The sequence below is a fragment of the Rhinatrema bivittatum genome, chromosome 11, assembly GCF_901001135.1.
Source record: "Rhinatrema bivittatum chromosome 11, aRhiBiv1.1, whole genome shotgun sequence".
Lineage (NCBI taxonomy): Eukaryota > Metazoa > Chordata > Amphibia > Gymnophiona > Rhinatrematidae > Rhinatrema > Rhinatrema bivittatum.
In genome coordinates, this window is record NC_042625.1 from 70734920 (window position 1) to 70757861 (window position 22942).

A 22942-nucleotide genomic window follows, 5' to 3' on the forward strand; every position below is an offset into this window, starting at 1 on the left:
ACGCCGAGAAGTGAAACGGGAAGGACAGCGCTGGACCCGCAAGTCCCAACAACACCTGATCCATATTGGCCCCCTGCCGGGACTCCACCGGCGAAGCTTCCACACCTAGCTCCTGAAGGATGGCCAGGATGAGGGGCGCCAGTTCGTCTCTCCGGAAAAGGCTAACCACTTTGGGTCATCGCCATCCGTCGCCTGTGTTCCTTTGCCGGCTCCCGGCTGGACTGGCCCCTCATCATCCTGACCTTTTGGTCCTGCTGGGGCCCCTGAGGACGAATCCTCTCCCTCGGAGGAGGACACCGTGTCAGAGTCCTGCGGGGCGCCCCGCAGCTGCCGCTTCTCCCTTGACGGCCCTTTCCGAACTTGATCCTGGGCAGTCCTCTTCCGGGGCTGAGAGTGCTCCTCTGAGCCCCCCCGAGGTCCTGGACTTCTTAGACTTCTTCCTGGAATTTTTATACCGCATCAACTTACGCAGCAGCAAGGAGAAATCCTCAGAAAACGAGGCCTCCGAGTCAGAGGAGGCCTCCTCCATACTCCTGTCACCTGGCGAGATCGGCCCCCCCCCCCGGGGCCTCCTCCCCGGGGGCCTGTTGTTGCGGCGATAGCGGGGGAGGCTGGCCGCCATTACCGGCAGCCTTCCTCGTGGCGTCCCGAACAGCTTCCAAAATGGCCGCCGTTCCCGCACTAAGCGGGAACGGGTCAGCCCTGACTGCCTGTGATTGTTCGGCGCGCGGCAGCGACCGCGCCAGCCCCTCCGACCGCCCTCCGGTCCCTCGCCGCCGGACACGCAGTTAGTGCAGACCCCGTCGTGCGGCAAGCCGTCCCCCTGGGCATTCCCCGGACCCCAGCGGTACCCCCAGCAGAAGAAGAGACAGAAAAGAACCACAATCGCCCCCCTCCTACGAAGCACCCCAAGCGACGAGACCGGGAACAAGAGAGAAAGAGAGAGACGGCGCGCCTAGCAAAAACAAAAGTCCTCGGGGTTTTGTTTTTTTTTTTTTGAAACCTTTACCGCTGTCCAGGTCCTGAACTCTTCTGCTCCAGCGGGGGTGAGTGAACCGGGCTCCCCGGTGTCACCCCTGACGCTGCTGCCAACCCCGGCTGGGTCCTCGACCCTCAGCAGCGGTCTCAACCGGGGGGGATGGTCCTCTCAGGACCTTCCCAACCCCCCTGGGAGACTTACGACAGAGGAGACTTTTCTTCTTACTTTACTGAAATTAGAAGATTACTTTACCTGAATATTTAATTATTATTATTTTTTTTTTTTTGCAAAACTATCCCTGACTAACTAAAACAACCCAGGGATCCCAGAGACTGTGGGTGGACCTGCCCCATCTGCTGGAGACAGAGAAAGACTGAGGGGCTGTGGGTGGCACCTTACTTATGTAGGAAGCTCGACAAGTTTTGCTCTGTCTCCATCTGCTGGTGCGGAGACACAACCCAGGTGTCTGGACTGATCCGGGTACGTACAGGGAAAATACCTTTTCACTCATTTCACAAAAAGCTCTGGCACTCATTGCTGTAGGATGCAGTAAAGACAGTTGCCTTAGCTGGGTTTAAAAAAGATTTGCACAAGTTCTTGAAGGAAAAGTCCATAAACAGTTATTAACCACATAGACTTAGGGATAGCCACTACTTAGTCCTGAACATTAGCAGCAAGGAATCTAGCTACTATTTGGGATTCTGCTAGGTACTTGTGACCTGGATTAGCCACTGTTGGAAACAGGATACTGGGCTTGACTCAGTATGACTAAGACAATTCGTATCTTCTCCTCTTCCTTTTACTTTGTATTATAATGGTGATGTTTTGATTACAATCTGTAAGTGGTCTGTATATTTGGGCAACTTGCTCATTTTGTACTGGCCTGATGATGGGGGCACAGACCTAAAAATGTCAGTCACAAACATTAACTTCTTGTTGAACTATCACACACAGCTTATTTGTTAACCTTTTATTTCTACATACCTTTGCCAAGGTAGTCAAAACAATGTGCAAGCATGAATTCTGTGGTGCTTTTACAGCTCTCTCTGGATGAAATTCAATAAAATAAACTGCAGTAGTTAGCTTTCAGATGCAGTTTCAAACTGACTGGTTTGCTTTGTCTGAAGTCCATGCCTTTGCACAGATGGATGGAGTGCAAAGCACTTTTAGATGGATTGAAAAATCCTGAAGCAGGAATGCTCTTTCCTTGTCTTTATTTTGTTTACCTTGTGCATTAGCATGAGGCGATAGCAGATATGAAGATTACCTAGATGTATGCGTTAGGCCTAGATAGGCCCCATTTTGTGTGAAAGTATGATCAGACTTTAGTACTAACAGGATAATGAAGATGAGGTATGTTGTAAAATGGCGAATGAGCATGTTAGAGAAAAGAACTTACACGGTCAGCACTTAGCTTGACTCAATATTTTTGCCAGAAAAGATAACGGACACACAGGACTACTGCTGCGAAGTGGGAAACTGCCCAGGTTTACGATATGGTAAACCTTTATTAAGAAATGGATTATAGACATAGACTGCACACAGTATTTACAGGCTCTTTTATAGTGATTTAACAGTAGCGATTACTTTTTAGCTGAATTAAGTTATACGATTGCTTTTATTTTATATGACAGTGATGATGTTTGTAAAAGAATGGGTTCAGGTTTAGATAATAGCAAGGTTAATGGTTATACATGTGAGAATGATATTCAAAAATAGTCAAATAGGGAATATGGACAAAAACATAAATTCACCATTTTAGAGTGGTCCTGAAACATACGTAGTAGCTTTTCTTATCACTTAGGCCCAGATTCATCATTTTGCGATAAATATAGCAAGAATAGCGCTTGCGATTTAAAAAGAAAAAAAAAAAAGGGGGGCGGCATGGTTAACGTAATTTTCCTGATACCACTTCGCATAGCTATTTTACCACACCGTACATTACATTTATCGCACACATGATAGTTGCACACCGCAAGCTGAGAAGTCCTCGGACAGGCTTTTATCGCATTTTGGTCTACTGCAAGAAAGAGAGAGACTCTGTACAGACTCACCAAAAAGTTTACTAGTTATACCAATGTACGAGGGGGAACTAGTATCACAGGGTGAGTTGGGTTTGGGGAGGCAGTTTAACATGCACAGTCATACATACAAACAGCAGTTACCATCAGTGAAGATTTAATGTGATTTGGAGTGATGAAAGAGGAAAGAAAAGTAATTTGTTCCATATTCTCTCTACCTAGCTTGCTTGCAGCTAGGTAGAGAGTGCATCAAGCAAGTTATAGAGAACATGGTACAAATCTACTCTTCTTTCCCCTTTCATCCCTCCAAATCACATTAAATCTTCACTGATGGTAACTGCTGTTCATACGTATGACTATGCATGTTAAACTGCCCCCTTACAGTGATATAAAGAGTTTTAAAAAAATCAGTGGGCCTCTACAGAGACGCGCTCTCTCTCTCAATGGGATTTGTGATAAATCCCGTTTTGGCCATAATACACAGCTATCGCAGGCATAACGCTCAGGAAAAATGTGTAGATATTTCCAGCATTAAATCCCACAATGGCGTGCGTTACGTTATCGCATGCAAAATTAAACAGCCCTCGTTTCCATTTACTCCACCTAAACTCCTCCCACTTATATAAATTTTTCAAATTTGCATATGCATTTTATGATGTGATATTTATCGCGGGCGTTAGGGCCCTAATGTGATCTGATGAATGACCCCCTTAGTTTGGCAAAATTTCAGGAGAGCTAGGAAACAAAGAAAAATGTTCCACACATGACATCCAAAAAGACATATAACCCCGACACACTGTGGGGCAAGCAGCTCCCTGCCACGAGCTGCACCAGATCATTTCAGCAAGGCTCGTCTTGGCAAAGATCTGGGATCTGCAGCGCTATCTGTTCTTCCTAAAGAGAACTACTTTACTGACCTACTGCCTGAGGAGTTTGGAAGATGCTTTGTTAGGAAAGTGGCAGCTTTTGCTAAGCCCTTGCATGTATTTATCCCTTTTAGCTGGGGGGAAATTATTTACCTTGCTTATGGACTGATATATAATCTGTTTTGTTTATTATTGTCACTGGAATTCTCATAAGCACCTGTTTTGCTTTTTTCATTATATTATACTTGGTAACTATATTTCTATATTCTTATCACATATAGTGTGTGCCTCCTGACTCCTCCCACTCATAACCCCTCACTCAGCTCCACCCCTGATACCTTGTATACTACTAAATGACTAAAACTATCATTTACACTGAACTGTCTTGGGGTCATCCTTGCATTGGAGAGGATTCAGCTTATTTAATCTCTATAAACTGTCAAGAATTCCACCTGTTTACTCTTGGGTTACTTTTTTTTTTTAGTGTCATTTATTTTAACATTATCCATACACTTGTCATGGACTTCCCCTACCTGTAACTTAAATACTGAAATGGAGCAATAGCCTTGAACATTTCAACTCAACTGGCCTATAGACTAAATCTCAGGCACTATAGCATCTTTGCTTTCGGTGCCATAATACTACGCTCTGGTTTTTGTACAAACGTAAGCATTTGTGAATTACTTTTCTGGGACCTTGAGTAGTGGTTTATTAAATCATGTTTCTACATAGCTGCAGCTATATTATTAGTCTTTACTTGCTCTTAATGATGAAAAATACAGCATAAGAAAAGTGGCAAAATACTTGTATGCTTCTAATAACATGAAAGGGGTAAAAAGCATTTACCTGCAGAACTTAGCCTCAGCTAACAAGCGTGGGAAGATTATTTTTCCTAGGAGGGAATTTGATGTCATTACAAGAAATATTTCACAGTGCTTGTTGTGATGGAAGCATGATGCTAATGGGTGATTGTGAACCTGAGACATAGTCCACCGGATGTTATATGGAAGTCTATCACCAGATGCGCTGCCTGTCTTCTGCAATTCAAACCTGCAGCATGTGTGGCAGGTAGAACATAGGTTAGTGGCCTCCCATGCAGCTTCCAGGGAACACTGGGCCTGAAACCTCTATGTTTTGTAAAAAGAGGATCCATTCTTCATTATAAACCTAATTTCCAATGAAAATATATTGAAATTTAGTAGAGGTCAGTGTCAATAAAGAACACAATACAATGCTATTGGATACTTTTACACAACAATGTAAACCTAATTGTGTATTAAAGAGTAAGTAAGCTCTCGCATTTCAACCCTAGTCTGTACTATCATCGCCTAGCTTTTCTTTATTGCAAGTAATAAGTCAGTCCATAAACTTATGCCACAAACATCAAAGTTTCCATCTTGAGCCCTTAGATTCTTCAAAGTAGATTCTGTAGCTTCTCTGAGTGTTTGGGGTCCTTTTAGAAGGCAGTTGAAATGAGCTTGCAGTTTTTCCCAGGAGTGTTCAGCAGTACTGTTAGTCCAACATCCTTGCACAATATCATATTCCATGCTTTGTCCCCACTTTGTCAAGAAGCTTAAGTAGGCTGCTTCCAGCTGGGAATACCTAGAGGCCAGCTTAGCAAGAACCTCACAACTCAGACAATTGCAAAAGCTTTCAAACAAACCCACATCATCTACCAACCAATGTACTAAAAGTTTGGTAATGTTACTAGTATTGTCATCTAAAGCCAGGACGGTTGCTACTACTCTGAAGGCGCACACCCCGGGAATCTGAGACAAAACCTCATTCAGTGTACTCAACTGTTGTTCATGGTTCATATTTTTTGTTCTGATCCCCAAATATTTCATAAGGCTCTGTCCCTGAGTTTTCAGCAGAGGATCAAATGAGGAGTTGGGGAGGATGCTGGGGATAGAAAGTAAGACTTGTGAAGCAGCTTTTTGACGAATTATGTGGCTAATGCAATTTGTCATAGGCTTAGACCCATCTTTCAGCTCTGAGAGAAGGAATTCATACAGTGCCTTGGACAAAGCTGGGTTCTGCATCAGAAAAGCATACAATATCGCCTCACAGACACCCAAGTCTTCAAAGGATACAAACCGGTAATTTTCCATGGATGTATTCAGTTCTTTATTTATTACACAAAGTCTATCTTCCAGTGCCGTCCTGACAAGAACGTGTGTCTGGAAGCGCTGATATATATGCTGAAAGTAGGTGCACCACTGGAAAGCTCTCTGGACAGTCAGATGATCCCAGTCCTTCACATTCTCACTCTGGGACACAGCCAAAGTCTCTACAAACCTGTCCAGGTTTTCCAAAATTGCCTCCATTCTCTCTCTCTCTAGTGCCACATGCTACTAAACTGCAGTAGTGAGTTGTCGATTAGTGTATTTACCACCTATAGGAAACAAAACAAGATATGGTAGAGACAGAATTCCAAGAAAACATGGTAAAAACAAGAGAATTCCTAGTTGTGAATTTACTGCACTGCATAGGACTGAAACAAGAGACTACATGGACCTTAAGTTCCTTATTTGCTTTCACAAAGACATATGTTATATTTATGTTTCTATGAAAGCCACCCTCAGAGGATGAGGAAGATCCTAGTGGAGCAGGATGTAGGCAGATAAAAGATAAGTGAGATGAGTAGGTAGAGAGCAACTAGGAGTAGAAGGTAAAATTAGAATGAAAGGGAGAAAGTAGTAGTGTAGCTATGGGTGGGCAAAGGCCCACACAAGTTGGGAGCAGAGCAGGGATGGATTAAGGGGCGGGCAAATAAGGTGCTTAGCTGACAAGTGGCATGCAGTCAGGGCAACTTTTTCCCCTACCGCAAATAGTAGGTATTGTGTTGTACCGCGCTGTCAGGGGTTCCACCCTTGCCAGTAATAAGAATCTTCATGTGGCAGAGGTAGGTTGTGACGTGCTGGCAGAGACTTCCACCCCCCCCCCCCCCATCAGCAATTAGAGGCATCGAACAGCAACACTCTGCCCAGTGGTTTCCTGTCAGCGGGCTTATCACACTTCGCCAGCAGGAAGGAGGGCGACCTTGGGGAAAGAGGTAAGTCACATGGCATTGTGACTGAGAGGGAAGGGACGGGGAGGAAATGGAAGTGAGAGGTGAGTGCCAGAGGGAAGGGAGATGAGAGTAAGGGAAGGGCGTTTGAGTTACCTGGGAGGAAGGGGAGCAAGTGACAGGGAAGAGGGGTTTGAATGACTGGGGAGGGAGGAGAAGAGTGTGCACCCTCCAATAATCCATGATGACCTCAGGGTTACTGGAAATCAAAAGTTCCCAGGTATGGTGTGGGGGAACTTTTTATCTATATTAAGTTTAATTATTGGGTGTTAATTGACATTTACTATTCTGAAATATTTAACTGATTTTTGGGAAGTGTTTAAAGTTTTTTTTTATCCTTATTCTTTTTATTTATTTAGGTATTCTGTTCATTTGTTTTGACATTTTTTTTATTAGAATGATTTACTATTAAAATTGATTTATTTCTTGCACTTAATATGAATCTGGCTGAAAGGGGAGGGGGCTGGAAAGCAAGAATTAGGGACTGGGAACAGGGCTGGGGATCAAGACTGCTACAGACTGGGAACAGTAGGAGAGAGACTACAGTTACTTCTGTTTCTCTGAAATAGGAAGTGGGAACAACTTGATTTTCTGTGTGTCATTCTGGGAAATGTGCATCTCAATATTTCTATTTTTTTTACAATACAGGGAAAATGCAATTGATTGTATTTCACTGGTGTTATACTGCAGGAAGAGTCTGGCTTTTGGGGTTTCCAATTCAGTGTTTGTCTCCATGCTTCTCTTTTTCATTTGTGCTCAATTTTGAATTTGGTGAGGGTCAGTTTGTGTTTTGCACGTGGGACTGAGGTGTTTTGCTAGCATGAGGTTTGCGTGTCAGGATCTGTTGCTGTTCAGCTTGCTCTTTTTTTTTTTTTTCCAATTTGTACCTTCTAATACAAAGGTGTATTACGCTGTACAAAAGTAAGCATGTGTGAGAGAATGAAAGACAATCGGAGTCTGAGAGAATTCTCAGGTATGGAGAGAGCAGGGGAATTTTCTAATCCTTACAATTGTAACTATTGAATATTGTTTGGTGTGTGCTGTTTTGAAATATAAAATTGGTGCTTGGGAAAATCTAAAAAATTTGAGTTTTAAATTATTGGATGTTCTATTTGCCACCTATTTTGAAATATTTATACTAATTTACTATTAGAATTTAAAGAAAGAAGTAATGTTATTCTGTTTGGAGTTGGATTTATGCCTCACCATTTCATCCCACCTCTGATACAGCAATAGAAGCTCTTCTAAGTTCCCCACCTTCCTCCCCGTTCATTCTCAATTCCTCCTCCCCCCCACCCCTGGATTGCCCAGGGCACTTGTTGGCCAGACTATGGGGCCTAGACCGTACATGGGGTATGGGGGTAGCAATCTTCAAGGGTTTTTTTCCTGTGACTAAACTTTATCTGCCAAAATTATTTTCAAAATTGTTCCCTATGGATGTAAATATTTGAGAAGTTAACCAGGTAAACAACTAAAATTTAAACAGTTAATCATTTAAAAGAGAAGAGGAGGTGGGGGGCAGCAACGCTTTTTACCAATACAAAGCCCGGTGCAGGAAAGCAGCTTAACATCAGATGGACGCAGCCCACGCTCTGAAATGCAGAAACACAAGGCAGCCCTAGTCTAGTTTTCTGACTCAGTTGCGCCTGTCCCAGCAGAACCACATTTTATTAAACGGTTTTAAGTGTTTAATATTTAAAATCCCTGCTAGCCAGCCTTCATATAACTCATATAGCATCTGGCTACTCCTCTGCTCTTCTGGATCAGCGGCAGTAATGGCCAAACTGGGTCTCTGTTCCACCTGGTTTTTAGGATATCCCCAATGACTATATATGAAGGAAATATGCATTCAGTGAAGATCCAGTATTTGCATATATATCTATATCTCATATTCATTAGCAATATCCTGAAAACCTAATTGGCCAGAGCTCATAAGAAATTGCCAGACTAGGTCAGACCAAAGGTCCATCAAACCCAGTATCCTGTTTCCAACAGAGGCCAAACCAGGCCCCAAGAACCTGGCAATTACCCAAACCCAGGTTTTTGGTTTGTTTGTTTGTTTTTTTTTAATATCTGCAAAGAATATTCATCACATGTGCAAACACATATGATCTAAGGCCTAACTTCGTACTCTGCAAACCAGCCCGCCAGACTAGAGTTGTTACACATCCTTTCCCCCAGCACCTGGAGCAAGGTTGCCAACTCAAGTTTTGTGTGTTTACTATCTCTACTAGAGTCCAACACAATCTCTCCAGTTTGCACACAACGAACCTCCAAAGTTCCATTCACAGGACCTTTCCCAGCTGCATTTCTGATAACATCCATGTTATAGCAAATTAGGCGCCAGGGCTCCCTGCACCAGCCCTACCACTGCTTCACCAGGCCTCTTATACGTGGAACGGTCCGCGTTAGCAACGGGCTCGCGAGCGAGACTCCCACCAATGGACTAAAGGAATCCTCCCTCCCTCCCGTCCAACGACCGAGGCACGCGCGCTGTAAACCGTCCCAGGAATGGAACCCCTCTCGCCAGTGGTTTAAAAAGAAGGTCAGAACAGCTTCTTTCCCCTTCAGTCCGCCTCCCTCCCTGTCATCGCCCACTTAATTGGAGGGCTGTGCGCAAGCGCCGGCTGTTGGCCGGTCCCTGCTCACGTGACGGGGTGCACGTCGGCCTCGGAAGCGGCTGTGGCGGAGACGGCGAGATAAAATGCCCAAGTACTGTACGGCCCCATACTGCTTGAGCTCCGTCGGAAAGCGGAAGCAGCAGAAACAACCGGCCCTGCACAGCAAGAGGTGCAGTTTCTACAAGTGAGTGTCGGCGCAGAGGGGGGTAGCCACGCTCCTGTTACCTCCCGCACTGGGGAGAGGAATAGGCTGTCACCGGGGAAAGAGAACGGCGGGTGTCATGTTGACTTGGGGAATAGTCACTGCTTATTACCGGCATTAGTAGCATGGGATCTGTTTAATGTTTGGGTACCTGTCAGGTACTTGTATCCTGGATTGGCCACTATTGGAAACAGGGTATTGGGCTTGATGGACCCTCGGTCTGACCCAGTAAGACAACTTCTTATATTCTTATGTTGAAACCGAGGGAGAAGTGAGGGAAGGAAAGTGAGGAACTGGGGATGGGGAGGAGACACAAGGCAACGGGGGAAGTTGTAACTGCTTATTATAAACACTTCTTGACTGCTGCTGTTTTCTGCCTAAATATGTAGGGGCTGCTGACAGTTTGTTGCTTTTTTGGTGGCAGGTTTCCATTGCATGACAAAGAGCGGCTACAGCAGTGGCTTGCCAACATGAAGCAGGAGCAGTGGATGCCTTCCAGGCATCAGCATCTGTGCAGCGAGCACTTCACCCCTTCCTGCTTTGAGTGGAAGTGGGGTGTCCGCTACTTAAAGCCTGATGCGGTCCCGACAATATTTCCCTTCCTGGATACTGGGCTGGTGAGTAAGGGGTGATGTGACCGTGCCTCATTCACCTGGTGCCCTTAAACCCATTACCTTCCCTATTACATAATCGTCTTTTTCTCTCTTTGCTCTTATTTTAACCACTTTACTTTGATATCACATTGTCATGCCAATAAAGTTTCCTGAATTATAAAACACTGACAGAAAAAGGCTGAAACAAGCATTAATGATCATTCATAATGCTGGAAAAACTGTGGCCTTCTCTGTTGCATCACAGAAGAAGTAATGCAGTGTTCTCAATATTTAATTGAATGTATTTATAGTATGAGGCTCCCTCTAGCCCAGAAGTCGCACATGACCTCACTTGGCATTGGATCTAATTGTTCCACATACTGTGTGTGATGTAATTTGTGACCTCATAGCCAAGTGAATGTGAGGCTATGTGTGAACCTTGGTTAACAACAAGGCTGCATCGGGAGTGTGGGGAGCAGCTTAAAGAGTTCCAGGAACAAATAATTTAAAGTTCTTTTCTAGTTTGTGTAAGGTAGATGTAGACTTTTTATATACTTTTTAGAAGAGAAAGAGGAATTCAAGACTAGGGACTATGATGTGAAAACTCTTAAACATTAGGAAATGTTTTGCTGAGACAGTGATGGGTGCCTGGAAGTGCTTCTAGCAGAGACTAGGGAAAGAATTGGAGTATGCTTGGAACAGATGCAGAGGGAGGTGATTGTAGAGGGCGTGGAGTGTCTAGAGGTGCAAGAAGCAACTGGACAGAGTGAATATACCAAGAGGCTCTTATGTGTAGACAGATATTGTGTCACTGAGCAGAATACAGAGGGTACAGTTTAACTTTTTTTTATTAAAATTTCCTTCTAAAGTATATCATACTTGTTTTTTATTAACAGAAAAGAAAAAATGGTGCAAGAGCAAAACCTGGCATTCACAAGAAGTTTATCCGAGAAAGCAGCATTGGCCAGCCATTAACAGGGCCCCAGCCAGAAACTGCAGACACTGTACTGGAGACCAATCCACCTGATTCTGTGGCATTAGGCATCAATCCATGTGTTCCTTCTGCACCGATTTATGTACAAGCAAAACCACCCTGGCTAAATGACTTAGATGCCACCAGGATTTCCTCTTCCAAAGTGGGGGGTGTAAGTTTGGTGCCTGTGATGCAGATTGTTGAACCCTTTCAAGACTCCTCACTGTACTTGGCTGCTGAGCCCAAATATGTGACTGCAGTAGAGCCTGCAGGAGTCTTAGAAGATGAGCCCATTTCTGACACAGTGGTGGAAAAGCGAGCCTGTCTTCCAACACTATTGCTTCACAATACAGTGGTTCCAGCTTTGGCAGAAGCAGTAGAGCAGTTTCCAGCAGCCTTATCCTTCCCTGGTGAGCCTGCTAGGTGCACAGCATCCTTGATTCCCACGAATCTCCCTGTTCTGGCAGCTGTATTTGAACAGGATGATGTTTCAGAGCCTGGGGCACTTATTGAAAATGTGTCAGTCAATCCTTTTGTAGAAACTGACTTGGCAGCACTCGCGTCTGTTCAGGTCTCATCAACTCAGATGGTGGCGTATTTTGAAACAGTACCAACAGCTACCATGATATCATCGTGCCATACCGCATCCTTGACTCCTTGCATTTCCCCACCGGAGACTGTCTTATCATCTGCTATTACGATGCCGATTGTCTCCACTGTACCCATTGTATCAAGTCATGCTGCTGTCGCCACTGCCCTACCATCTGAACTTCTGTCTATAGCAGCAAAAGAGACTGGCATGGATTCTGGCAAGGCTCTGCTGGATCATCTGGAAGAGCAGCCAGAGGAGCACAAGTACAACAGCAACAATCTGACCACTGAGCAACTGATCTCCGTAGTCATAAGCTTGCAGAAGAAAGTGAAAGTTCTGCAGCAGAGGCACCGCCGACACTGTTCCAAGCTGGAGACCATGGAAGGCATTGTGGAGCAGCTAAGGAAGGAGAACTTGGTCTCAGAAGAGAAGCTGAAGCTCTTGGAGATAGTAGGTTGATGCACTAAAGAATTGTTGCAAATTTTTATGTTCTGAGTGCTAGAAATTTGGGTCTGAGAAAACTGGGCTGTTTTACAAGCAGATCTAATACCGGGTATGAATTATGGGAGGATGTTATACATCAGGGCTTCTTAAACTTTTATTCAATGTGACCCCATTTTAACACTTAAAAATTCACATGACCCCAAGGGATGATGAAAACAAATCTGTCCCTCTTCTTCCCACCCTCCCTGCACTCCAGCTGCTACCCTCTCTTAACCTCTGCTCTCTCACCTTCCCAACCCATCCCTCTCTTTTTGCCTCCAGCCCTTTTCACAGCCTCCTAGCTGATTTTCTTTTGCCCCCAACTGGTTTTTTGGCATTCCCCTCTCTCACCCTCCACAGCCAATCACTCTCCACCTTATCCGCCCCTCCTCTAAACCATCCCCCTGTTATGCTGTCTGTCGCAGATGGCTGTGAACGCGAGTACTCCCTACTTGCTCTATACTCCTGCCCTCCCCAGGTCTGCTTGCTGCGCGGGCCTGCCTACACTGCCGTGTTCCTCGGCCCTCCTCGCAGTGGCATGGACGCAGCTACTTCCTACTCTGATGTCGGGCCTTCCTAGGCGCGCGTGTGTCAAGGTCCCGCCTTTGAAGCAGCTTCGGCGGGAACCTCGGGGGCATCCCTGTTTGATGTCATCGGACTCCTGTTCTTAAACTCCACCTTCGCCCCCAGCAAGCCAACTTGGCAACAAGTTCTGTACAAGTCCTCTATGCCTGCCTCTATTTTCTGAGACGCTACTTCCTGTCTGTCTCTTGGACCCTGTCTGGCACCTGCTCCTCAGGGGTCAGTGTGCGCTCCTTCGGGTACTTGCTCCCCTGGCCTACCCCGCTCCTTGGGCTGGCTCCATGCCTCTTGGGTCCTATCCAGCTAACAGCTCTACCACTCGGGTCTCCCTTGGAACTACTGCGGCAACTAGTGAGTCTCTCGGCTGGCCTTCCCCGCTCCTCGGGGTTGCGCCTGTGCTTATCAAGGCTGTCCATACTCTCCTGCTCCTTGGGCTGTACTCATCATTTTGGAGACTACCTTGAGCTCCCGTGCTCCATGGGGTCTGCTTCGGGGTGTACTACCACTGCCAGCTGTCCCGCTCCTCAGGCCTGCTTGTCTACTGCTCAGCCGGCTCTCCTCCGATCTCCAGGTACCTGTCTACGTGCGCTGCTGAGTTTGGCCTCGGGTTGGCCTGCACTCTCCTGTTTATGCCCCTCGGGGCTGTCCCACTGGAGAATCTCCTGCACGGCTTTTTCTGTGCTCACCGTTCTGCGGTCTGCCTGGCGCCACTCTCACTCCAAGTACTGTTTACAGTCTGCTACCCTATGGGGGTCACCTGGTCTCTGCATATCCCCCATTACTGTGCCCAGAGCTTCCCGCTGTCTCCTATACCTCGCCTCCCGATAGTGCGGACCTGTGGGCCTCCTCCCCACGGGCTGTATCAACTCGCATCTCGGGCCAAGGGTTCACATACACACCAAGCATAACAACCCCTAGCTAGGGTCAGAAGCAACATTTTCCTTTGGGCTCTGGGCTAAAGATGGATTTATTTATTTGCATTTATTAGGTGCCATTACCAAAATCCGCAGCGGCTTACAATAAAACATAAACAGTAAAATGGTATGACATGACTTAACAGTCATCGTTTTTAAAATAATACAAATAAATAGCTGATTAAAAATCATGACAAATGATGGGAAGAGAGGGCAGGACAATAAGGACAACACTTTTCTGTTGGGTAGGTTCAATGGTGGGTGAGAAGAGAGGAGCAATGGTAATTTCCACCGATCCATGACTACTCCACCCTTCCCTCTCCTCCCAGCTGGTCCCAAGCCAGTCGGTGATCTGCAAACAGCAGCAGCATTACTAATGAAAGTCAGCAAGGGGCCTGTGGACTAGTGCAAGCTCATGCAGCTTTCAGCACACTCATCCCTCCTCCTCGGGCAGGGCTTTCTGTTAACACAGAAACTCATGCAAGGGCAGTGCCACCGCAGGGCCTGTGAGCGCATGCTAGCTAATAGGTTCCAGTCCCATGTTGACTTTCACTACTGATGCTGCTGTTTGAGGCACTTGTGACCTCAGCTGAAGGATGTGAGACCCCCATTTGGGGTCCCAACCCACAGTTTGGAAAGCCCTGCTGTACATGAACCTTGAGACCACACAGAGTCCCTTTTTCTGAGGTAATCATGACAAGGTCTCAAAAGCTCATTGGATAACTCGCTTGGTGGTGGTTTTAAATTAGCAGTGATGCCCAAAGGTTGTTGATAAAGCATGCTAAAACTCTAGCACTTTCTAGTCTGATTTTTATTTCGTTCCAGGAAGCATAGGGATTTGAAATTTAAAAATGCACAGCATCTTCTAAGTGGTGTTTGTGTGGCAACCTTTGTCTCTGGAAGATAAGATTTTCTGAGGAGTAGACACCAGCGGTGGATGATGACAGTCTTGCTTATCCTACCTTTTTTTTTTTTTAGATCAGAGTGGAATGTCCTTGATGAAATCCTGCACCACTTTATTCCGTTTTAGGGCTGGATAAAAACTGGGTGGCTAAAATTTAGAGGGAAAAGTTGCAGCAAGAGGCCAGAGTGGTGTCTGGGCTGCAGAAGAGAGAAAATGGGGGAAACAGGCTAGAGGGGAAGAAAAAAAAAAGTATTTGTCTTATTTATGTTTGGTTTGTGCTTGTGGGTTTTATTTATTATAATTTATTTAATGCTTTTTTATACCGGTATTCATCATACAATCATATCATGTTGGTTTACAGGGAACCGGGGTAAAAACAACATAATATTAAACCAGATACGAGAGACAAAAAGTTACAATAAAACAGGGTAATGTGGTGTTTTTTGTTTTGTTTTGGGAGTGGGGGGTTTTTGTGTGTTCATTTTTTTTCATCCTGTCTCTCTAAGGACAAAAATCTCATGCATGCCTACCCTTTCTCCTGGCATGACATGCCATTTTTAAATTGCTGGCACCATGTGGACTGATGGAGCCAAGGCTCAATCTGTGTCACCGGTGCTTTGAATCTCGGTGCTTTTGCCCATTAAATCATTTGAAACATCAGTATATCACACCAAAAATCTTCCTACGCAATGATATGCTGGTCAGGACAAACTTTTAACAGGAGCAGAAAGAGCCATGATCCCTCTTCCACCACCAATTACTGGAGCACTCTCACCATCAAGATTACTGGCACAAATACTGCATCTAGAAACCCCAGAATCTGTTTGCTCTCTGGTGCCTCCACTTCAACTTCTACAGAGCCCCGAAGATGTCCAAGATTCCAGTCAGTATCAGAAGATGTCCAGGTCAGAAGGCATGTCCAGCCACTTGACCCAGTAATGGAGTTGGTGAAGGATTTATTTCCCTTATTAGGTGGCTAAGGATAAGGAAAGTGCCATACGATCTTTCCTTTCCATGATATCATCTCTGCTTCCATGAGAGGGAGTCCCAGAATCCCCAATTCATGTGCATACTAGATCACAACCCCTGCAAGGTGCTTTTAGTCCATGACATTCGCATGCAGTGGGCTCTAGCCACTCTCTGAAGAGGTGCACCCAGAAGTACACTCCTCCAAGGTGATCAAGGACCCCTCCTCAATTACCGTCTTCAGCATTGGAGTCCTGGATCAGTGTTCCATTATCTCTAGGCTCCAAGGAGGAGGGATTGATGGGGATTCCTGCTGATCCACCTCCAGAAGCCTAGTCTCCTCTGAAATACCTTTCCTACTCCAGGTTTCTGGACAAACCAGGAAAAGCCCTTGGAGTAAATGGAGAAAGATCCTCAAGTAGAAGTCTAGCAGACCCAGCAGCTATTCCTTCCATCATATCCTAAATACACACTTATCTCTATTTAGTTTTATTATCATTCTCTCCCCGTCTTCTTTTCCAATTCCCAGTTGTATTCCCTTGTTTTATTGTAACTTGACACTTCTTCTAATTACGGTTTAATGTTATTGTTAAGATCTTTGTTCTCTGTAAAACTAGTTGATTTGATTTGTATCAAAGTCGGTATAAAAAGCTCTAAATAAATAAATAATAAATATCCTGCAAGCTTTACAAATGAGACTGGGAAATTCCCCATTTCCTGTGTCCCAGTTGCAAAGAAACTTTCCCTCAGGTACAGAGTTTAAAAAAAAAACCAAAAAAACTCCAGTCTATGGAATACTGTAATTAAATCAACGCTTCAAACAGCAAATAAAAATATATTCAAATACACCACCAGGGAGGAATCCCAGATTATTGGACAATTTAGGCAAAAAGGTGCTTCAAAGCTCTATGCTCAGAGCATGGATTTCTGCTCATCAATTCTACATGGGTTAGTACATATACGATTGTAGACAAAAACTGAAGCCTTTTGTTCAGGAAGTTGATGGCAGTATCACATACCTGCAGCCACTTTCTGATGCCAAAAAGTTTATAAGAACATACTGGGTCAGACCAAAGGTCCATCAAGCCCAGTATCCTGTTTCCAACAGTAGCCAAGCCAGGTCATGCTGTGGCAGTGCATTCCCTCTAGGACCCGCACAGCAGTCTTCTGCTATTTTCAGAGATGTCCCTTCTGGCAGTTTTAGCGATTATCAGATGCCATGTCTACTTCCACAACAACAATTTCCAGCTTATGCACGACAGCATGAACACTGTCACTCAAAAGCAACATAAAGGTCCAGCCCAAGTGTGGGCCGTCAGCTGCCACTAACCAAAATGGCACCATGGCCTTTAGCCCCTACCATGTGACAGGCGCCATTTTGGTTAGTGGCAGCTGACGGCCCGGGAGCAGCAGATCGTTCCCGGGCCTCCCGCTGGACCACCAGGTGTTTTTGTGAGTCGTAGGGGGGGTTGGGAGGGTGGTGCGACGGGGTGGGGAAGCAGGGAGAGGCGGGGGCTGGGCAGAATTTTGAAGGGGCAATTTTTGCCCCTTCAAAATTTTGCCGCCTGGAGTGGCTGCCTCACCCTGCTTTATTATAGAACCACCCCTGATGGATTCTTCTCACTGTCTGTATAAGGTGCTCCTCTTTGACCTGTCAGCTGCACCCAGGGTCTTTACCAAATTCTTAGCTGTAGTAGCAGTGCATCTATTCTGTTAGGGGATCCAGGTCATCTTTTACCTGGATGACTAGCTTGTGATTGCAAACTCCCAACAGGATATTCTAACCTCCCTGCAAAAATAGATATGTCTCTTACAATTGCTCGGCTTCCTTGTGAATTTTGAGAAATTAACTCTAATTCCCTCCTAAAAAAATAAAATTCATTAGGGCATGGATAGACTCTGCAAGAGAGAGCTTTCCTCCTGTCAAATCATTTGCAGACTCTCTGAGTGTGTTGCAACCGTCACTGCTCGACGTCCTCACTCCACCCTCTTTACCTCTGTGGCGACTCCCTCCGGGTCTGATGGATGGCTGGCTGCCGCGGCATCTCCATGCCATCTCCCTCCGGTGTCCCCGGACCGGCTCGATGTTGCAGATCTGCCATGTTGCCTGAAAACCTAGGGGGCGCGCGCGCTCTGATTGAAGTACCAGCAAGGGCGCGAACCTCAGGGGCGTCCCCCTGAGATGACGTCATCCGCTTCCAATATTTAAAGGTCTCTATTTCACTAACTGAGTTAGCAAGGAAGGGGATTGCTTCAGCTACACCTCCCAAGCTACTCTGCCTCCTCGGACTTACCAGAGGTACCCGCTCCTCGGGGGCCTCGCTCTTTTCTTTACTTTCAGATTACAGATAGGAACCGGTACTCGCTCCTCGAGGGCCCATGTTCCTGGACACTCTGAAGATTCTCTACTGCTTGGAATTATCGCTGCTACAAACAATTGTGAGTTACCATTGCTCTCTCAGAGCTTTCCCTGGAACCAGGTACTCGCTCCTCGAGGGCCTAAACCTTTCCAGCACCTGAGCTTCCTTGAGACCTTATGTGAGTTTTGTCATCTAGTTCTGTTCATGAACTCTGCCTACTCTGTCTACTCGCTTTTCTACAGTTTCTCAACAGCTCAGCCATCCTGGATCGCTGTTCCAGTACCTGAGGGACTACAGGCCTGCCGGGCATATCAGCTCACTACTGCCACCTCTTGTGGCTTCATAAACCTGTTTAATAAAAGAACTGTGTGTCTGTCTCCATCCTCAAGCCTAGCCTGTGGTCCCTGTCGGGATATCCTCCCGGGGGCGTGGTCATCTGCCACCAGCCCAGCGATCCACCTACAACTATATCAGATTCATTACAGATTACTACTCCTTAGCAGGATGATATCTGAGACACTACAAGATTGCTGACTCCTCCTCCTTTAGGAGCCATCAATCTCAGATTGCTAACTCCTATTTGTTTGCTCCTCCCACCAGACAGCAGACTAATAACAGAGTGTTGGCTCACAGACTGCTGAATAGAGATCAGTCAACTGCCAGAGAGGTGATAGTTGTTCTCGGCCACATGGTGGCAGCAATTGATATGATCTCGCTGACCCACCTGTATATACATCTCCTACAGTGAGGCCATTTCTAATGAGACCAGCCAACTTGGGCCTTAACAAAATAAATGGAAATTTTCAACAGAAATAAAGCAAGACTTGGGTTGGTGGCTACACCCACTTCATCCTTCAGGAAGGAGCATTACTGCGACTAGCTCTTCAAGTAACAGATACCTCTGCAAAGGGTTGGGGGGGCCTACACTATCCCTTTTCAAATTCAAGGGCCACAGTCATTCCTAGAGAAATAATTTCAGATCAATATCCTTGAATTGAGAGTGATAAGATATGCTTTAACAACTTTCACTCGCCTCCTTCAAGCGAAGAGGAATTCTCATTCAAACAATCAAGTCGCCATGTTCTTTGTGAACAAACAATGAAGTACAGGATCATGAATGCTTTGCCAAGCAGCGACAACGATATGAGAGTGGTCATGCAGACATCACTGTTCTGCAAGCGGCCTATCTTCCCACAATCTCCAACAGGTTGGCAGATCACTTCAGAAGAATCTTTCATCCACACGAATAGTTTCTTGTGTCCAAGCAAAACAGAAAACTAGAAGTTTTGCACCATTCTTCCCAGTGAACCCAGATCTGCTCAGGAAATGTTTCTACTTGACTGGAATGCAGATCTCATGTACACCTTTCCACCGATTCCGCTAATAGCCAGAATGGTGGAAAAAGTACTGACATGGCTTAGACAAGTCTAGTTTGTGTATCTAGTTCAGCTTTCCAGCCATCGTCTGATTCCTCTCTGGTTGGATCCATATTCTTTCAAGAAGAGAGATGTCTGTTTCATCTGAACCTTCCCTCCCTCAGTATAAATGCTCAATAATAAGAGTGATCCATACCCAAAGAAGTGGAAGACATGAGTGCCAGAAAACCATCAACTCGAAGAGCTTATGGTTTTAAATGAAAAAGGTTCTCCACATGTTATCAACACAACAGCTTTGATCTGTTCGCATGTGAATCAGATCCTTACTGAATTATTTGCTCTTTCTTATGGCATCAAGTCTAGCTACCTCACCAGTAAGAGTACATCTCAATATCATGGCGTGTCCAAACTATAGATAGGCTTACCATTGCTCATCCATTAGTATCTAAATTTATGAAAGGCTTGTGACATACTAAACATCTAGTTGTAAAACTACCCATGCCATGGCTTATGAACATTGCTTTTGCACAACTGATGAAGCCACTGGTTGAATCTTTTGGAATCGGTTTCACTCGAGTTTCTGATATGGATAGTAGTTTCTTTGTAGCAGTAACCTTAGCCAGAAAAGTCAGCAAACTTCAAGATTTAGTTCATTATCCTCCTTATACACAAGTCTTCCACAATAGAGTGGTGCTTCACCACCCCAGCCTCACAACCCCCCTCCCCCCAAATTTCTACCAAAAGTCAGCTTTTCATATTAATCAAGCCATCATGCTACCTACATTCTTCCTAAGAATACTTCCTAAGAATACTCCTTCATACTTGAACCTTAAGAGCTTTGACGTACTCCAAAAGAATTAAGCCTCATTGTCAGACTTTGCAGTTATTAGTCTCTTATGATCCCAACAGCCCAGGCATAGCAGTGACCAAATGTACAATGTTAAAATGGCTAACTGACTGCATCGCACACTTGTTAGTAGGCATATAAATCGCAGACTCCATCTAGGCTGATCAAGTTAGAGCTGTGGCTACATCAATAGCTTATTTGCAAGCTATGCCTCTTGAAGACATTTGCAAAGATGCAACATGGTCATCAAGACACACATTCACATCCCATTACTGTCTGGACAATCTCTGAGTGACAGTAAATACAGACCAGCACTTTTGCATTGCCTGTTTATCTAGTAGTCTACTCTCCATTGTGAGGTCTGGGTTACTTATTCAGTAAATGCTTTGCTGCAGCCCTCAGCTTGGGCTTTCCCACATGCTAATTCAGCCTTGCTTATTGACAGAAAAAGCAAGTTTGCTTACCGTAAATGGGCCTTGATTAGCAGGATGAGTTAGCCATACTAAATACCTTTCTGCCTCCCTGCGGAGTTGACTACCTAACTAGACTTGGCTCTAAAATCGACTGAGGGGGCCCGCTCATGAGACAATGCCTGAGCAGGAAATCCTGCACATGCTCAGTAGAGCAAAAGCAGTTCAGTGCTGCTGGATGACGTCACCCTACGTTATGGCTAATTCCTCCTACTATCTGTGGAAAACACTGTTCACGGTAAGTAAATTGGCTTTACTCAACATCACGTGTGATTGATTATTTAGGAACATCAGAAACGTATCTGTCTGAGCATCAAAGGTTGCAGTAGTGTAGTGTAGCCTGCCTATTAACTGTATAAACATTTCTTCCTTCTTTCTCCCGCTTCCTTAGGCCGTCTCCCCTTCTCCCCCCCCCTCTCCCCCCCCCCCCCCCCCCCCCCCCCATTCTGTTACTACAGCAGCTTAGAATGTTCTTAGCTGGTGATATCATTGGATTATCATCTTACTGTCTGAATCTAGTAATCTGTGCTCAGAAAAGAACACCTCCCTGGGTGGTCCATTTCCATGCTACAATAAATGACCATTAAGAATGATTTCTAACAATGGACTAGTTATTGAGCAGGTATTGGAAATTAACATTTTTGATGCTGGAGAGCACTCGACAGTATGATGCAACATAAAAGGTTGTTTCTCCTAATTTCAGGCCTATCTGCAGTCTAGTGCGGTGGTACCAGACAGTGGCAGCACGGTGGCCATCATTTGCCAGGAAGATACCGCAGCGTTGGTCTATACTGTCCCAGAAGACTCGGGGGAGAGCAGTGAAACCATTCTTCACTTGGAAGAGCAGTCCTCCAGCCACCTGGAAATGCACTCAATGAAAATTTAGAGTAGGGAATAGCAAATATATTTGGAAACAGTCACAATTAAGACTGGATGGCTTAGGGCTACAGTGCTTGTTTCTAAAGCTAGAGAGCTCAGGGAAGTGGTTTAGCAACGTTGTATAAATTTGCAGTCAAGGACTGCCCTTCTTTCTTGCTCTGAAGTTGTGCATCCAGACCAGGGTTTCAAGCACATTGAACACTGTTTGCCAAACTTCCTCCCTGTGTTGGACCTGTTCTGTGGAATGGAAGTGAGTGTATGGGAAGCTTGCACTGATGCTGCCTGGGTTGTGGCTGCTCTGAGGTAGGGCAGTGGCTGTAGTTTGCTCTGCTGCCTGTGCTTTACCTGTTCTGTAGTGGCAGGCCAATGCAATAAGGTGTGCCTAACCTAGCGCATGGGTTTCCTCCCAGTTGGGCATGTGTTTTTGGGTGTGCAAGAATAGCATCTCATGCAGTAGGGAGATTAGCATGTCTAAAACACATGCTAATGATTCCCTGACAAACATGTACCCGATAGCCCCCAACCCATGTAAATTCCATGTAGAAGAAAACATTAGCTAGTGCTGCCTAATGCAGGAAAGCGCACGCAAAGGCTGGGTGCCCAACATACATTTTTTAACAGGGGCGGGGGGGATTTAACTCCAGCTCCAGATATGGAGTAAAATTAACTCGCAGTCAAGGGCTCATGAGAAACAAACAAAAAAAAACCCCACAGTCCTCTGTGTTGCGATAAATGTGTCCTCTTCCTTAGTATTATCCTGACTCCTGAATTTACTGCTTGTAAGAGAGAAAAAAAAAAAAAATATATATATATTGATTTGATCAAAAGGAAGTGCACTTTTATTATGACTGCACAATTTAGATACCCCTAGCAATGGGTGCCTGATATAATAAACTTCAGCACTGAAATTAGCACCTCAGCAAAATAACCCAAAAATGAGTGATCAAAACGGATGTGTGTATGGAGTGCCCATTGCAATTGTAGGCACCCAATACGATAAACTCCTTTGAGGTTGGAAATGCACAATTCTCCCTTAGCGTGCACCTTTTATTTTTTTACACTGCCTCGATATCCCTTTCGCTTAGATACTGCATCGGAGACACAGAGAATGTGGCTGCACACGCGTTAGGAAAAGGGGCACTCAGTATGAGCCCGTTTTCCCAACACGCGCTGGTATTGAGCGCGTGTCTTATTGCATTGACCTGAGACTGTGTTTGTGGGAAGCTTGCGCTTCTGCTGCCCAT

At 45.3% G+C, this 22942-nt stretch overlaps 2 protein-coding genes across 4 annotated transcripts; one reads left to right on the forward strand and one right to left on the reverse strand.

Annotated features, from left to right (window-relative positions):
• Positions 1-4326: 4326 nt before the first annotated feature.
• Positions 4327-9507, reverse strand: FANCF (FA complementation group F). Of its 2 annotated transcripts, XM_029620006.1 has the most exons (3): positions 9208-9507; positions 8472-8528; positions 4327-6261 (listed from the first exon to the last, which is right to left on the reverse strand). In XM_029620006.1, the coding sequence occupies exon 3, from the start codon at positions 6191-6193 to the stop codon at positions 5195-5197; it is 999 nt and encodes a 332-aa protein (XP_029475866.1). In that variant the 5' UTR covers positions 6194-6261; positions 8472-8528; positions 9208-9507; the 3' UTR covers positions 4327-5194. The 2 variants fall into 2 exon arrangements, with proteins under 2 accessions (XP_029475866.1, XP_029475865.1); XM_029620005.1 differs by lacking the exon at positions 8472-8528 and having other exon boundaries at positions 9208-9506.
• Positions 9508-9512: 5 nt separating this feature from the next.
• LOC115100919 (THAP domain-containing protein 5-like) lies at positions 9513-22525 on the forward strand. 2 transcript variants are annotated; one of them, XM_029620003.1, is made up of 4 exons: positions 9513-9741; positions 10184-10376; positions 11249-12367; positions 21523-22525. In XM_029620003.1, exons 1-4 carry the CDS (start codon positions 9641-9643, stop codon positions 21703-21705), a joined length of 1596 nt encoding a protein of 531 aa, XP_029475863.1. In that variant the 5' UTR covers positions 9513-9640; the 3' UTR covers positions 21706-22525. The 2 variants fall into 2 exon arrangements, with proteins under 2 accessions (XP_029475863.1, XP_029475864.1); XM_029620004.1 differs by lacking the exon at positions 21523-22525 and adding an exon at positions 14875-17081.
• The last annotated feature ends 417 nt before the right edge of the window (positions 22526-22942 follow it).

What these genes read in the sequence shown, in the direction of transcription:
- FANCF (XM_029620006.1), bottom strand. Translation starts at nt 6,193, where the DNA reads ATGGAGGCAATTTTGGAAAACCTGGACAGGTTTGTAGAGACTTTGGCT.
- LOC115100919 (XM_029620003.1), top strand. Translation starts at nt 9,641, where the DNA reads ATGCCCAAGTACTGTACGGCCCCATACTGCTTGAGCTCCGTCGGAAAG. An exon ending in CCTTCCTGGATACTGGGCTG is followed by an intron (nt 10,377 to 11,248) that starts GTGAGTAAGGGG and finishes TTTTATTAACAG; the next exon opens with AAAAGAAAAAATGGTGCAAG. An exon ending in AGCTGAAGCTCTTGGAGATA is followed by an intron (nt 12,368 to 21,522) that starts GTAGGTTGATGC and finishes TCCTAATTTCAG; the next exon opens with GCCTATCTGCAGTCTAGTGC.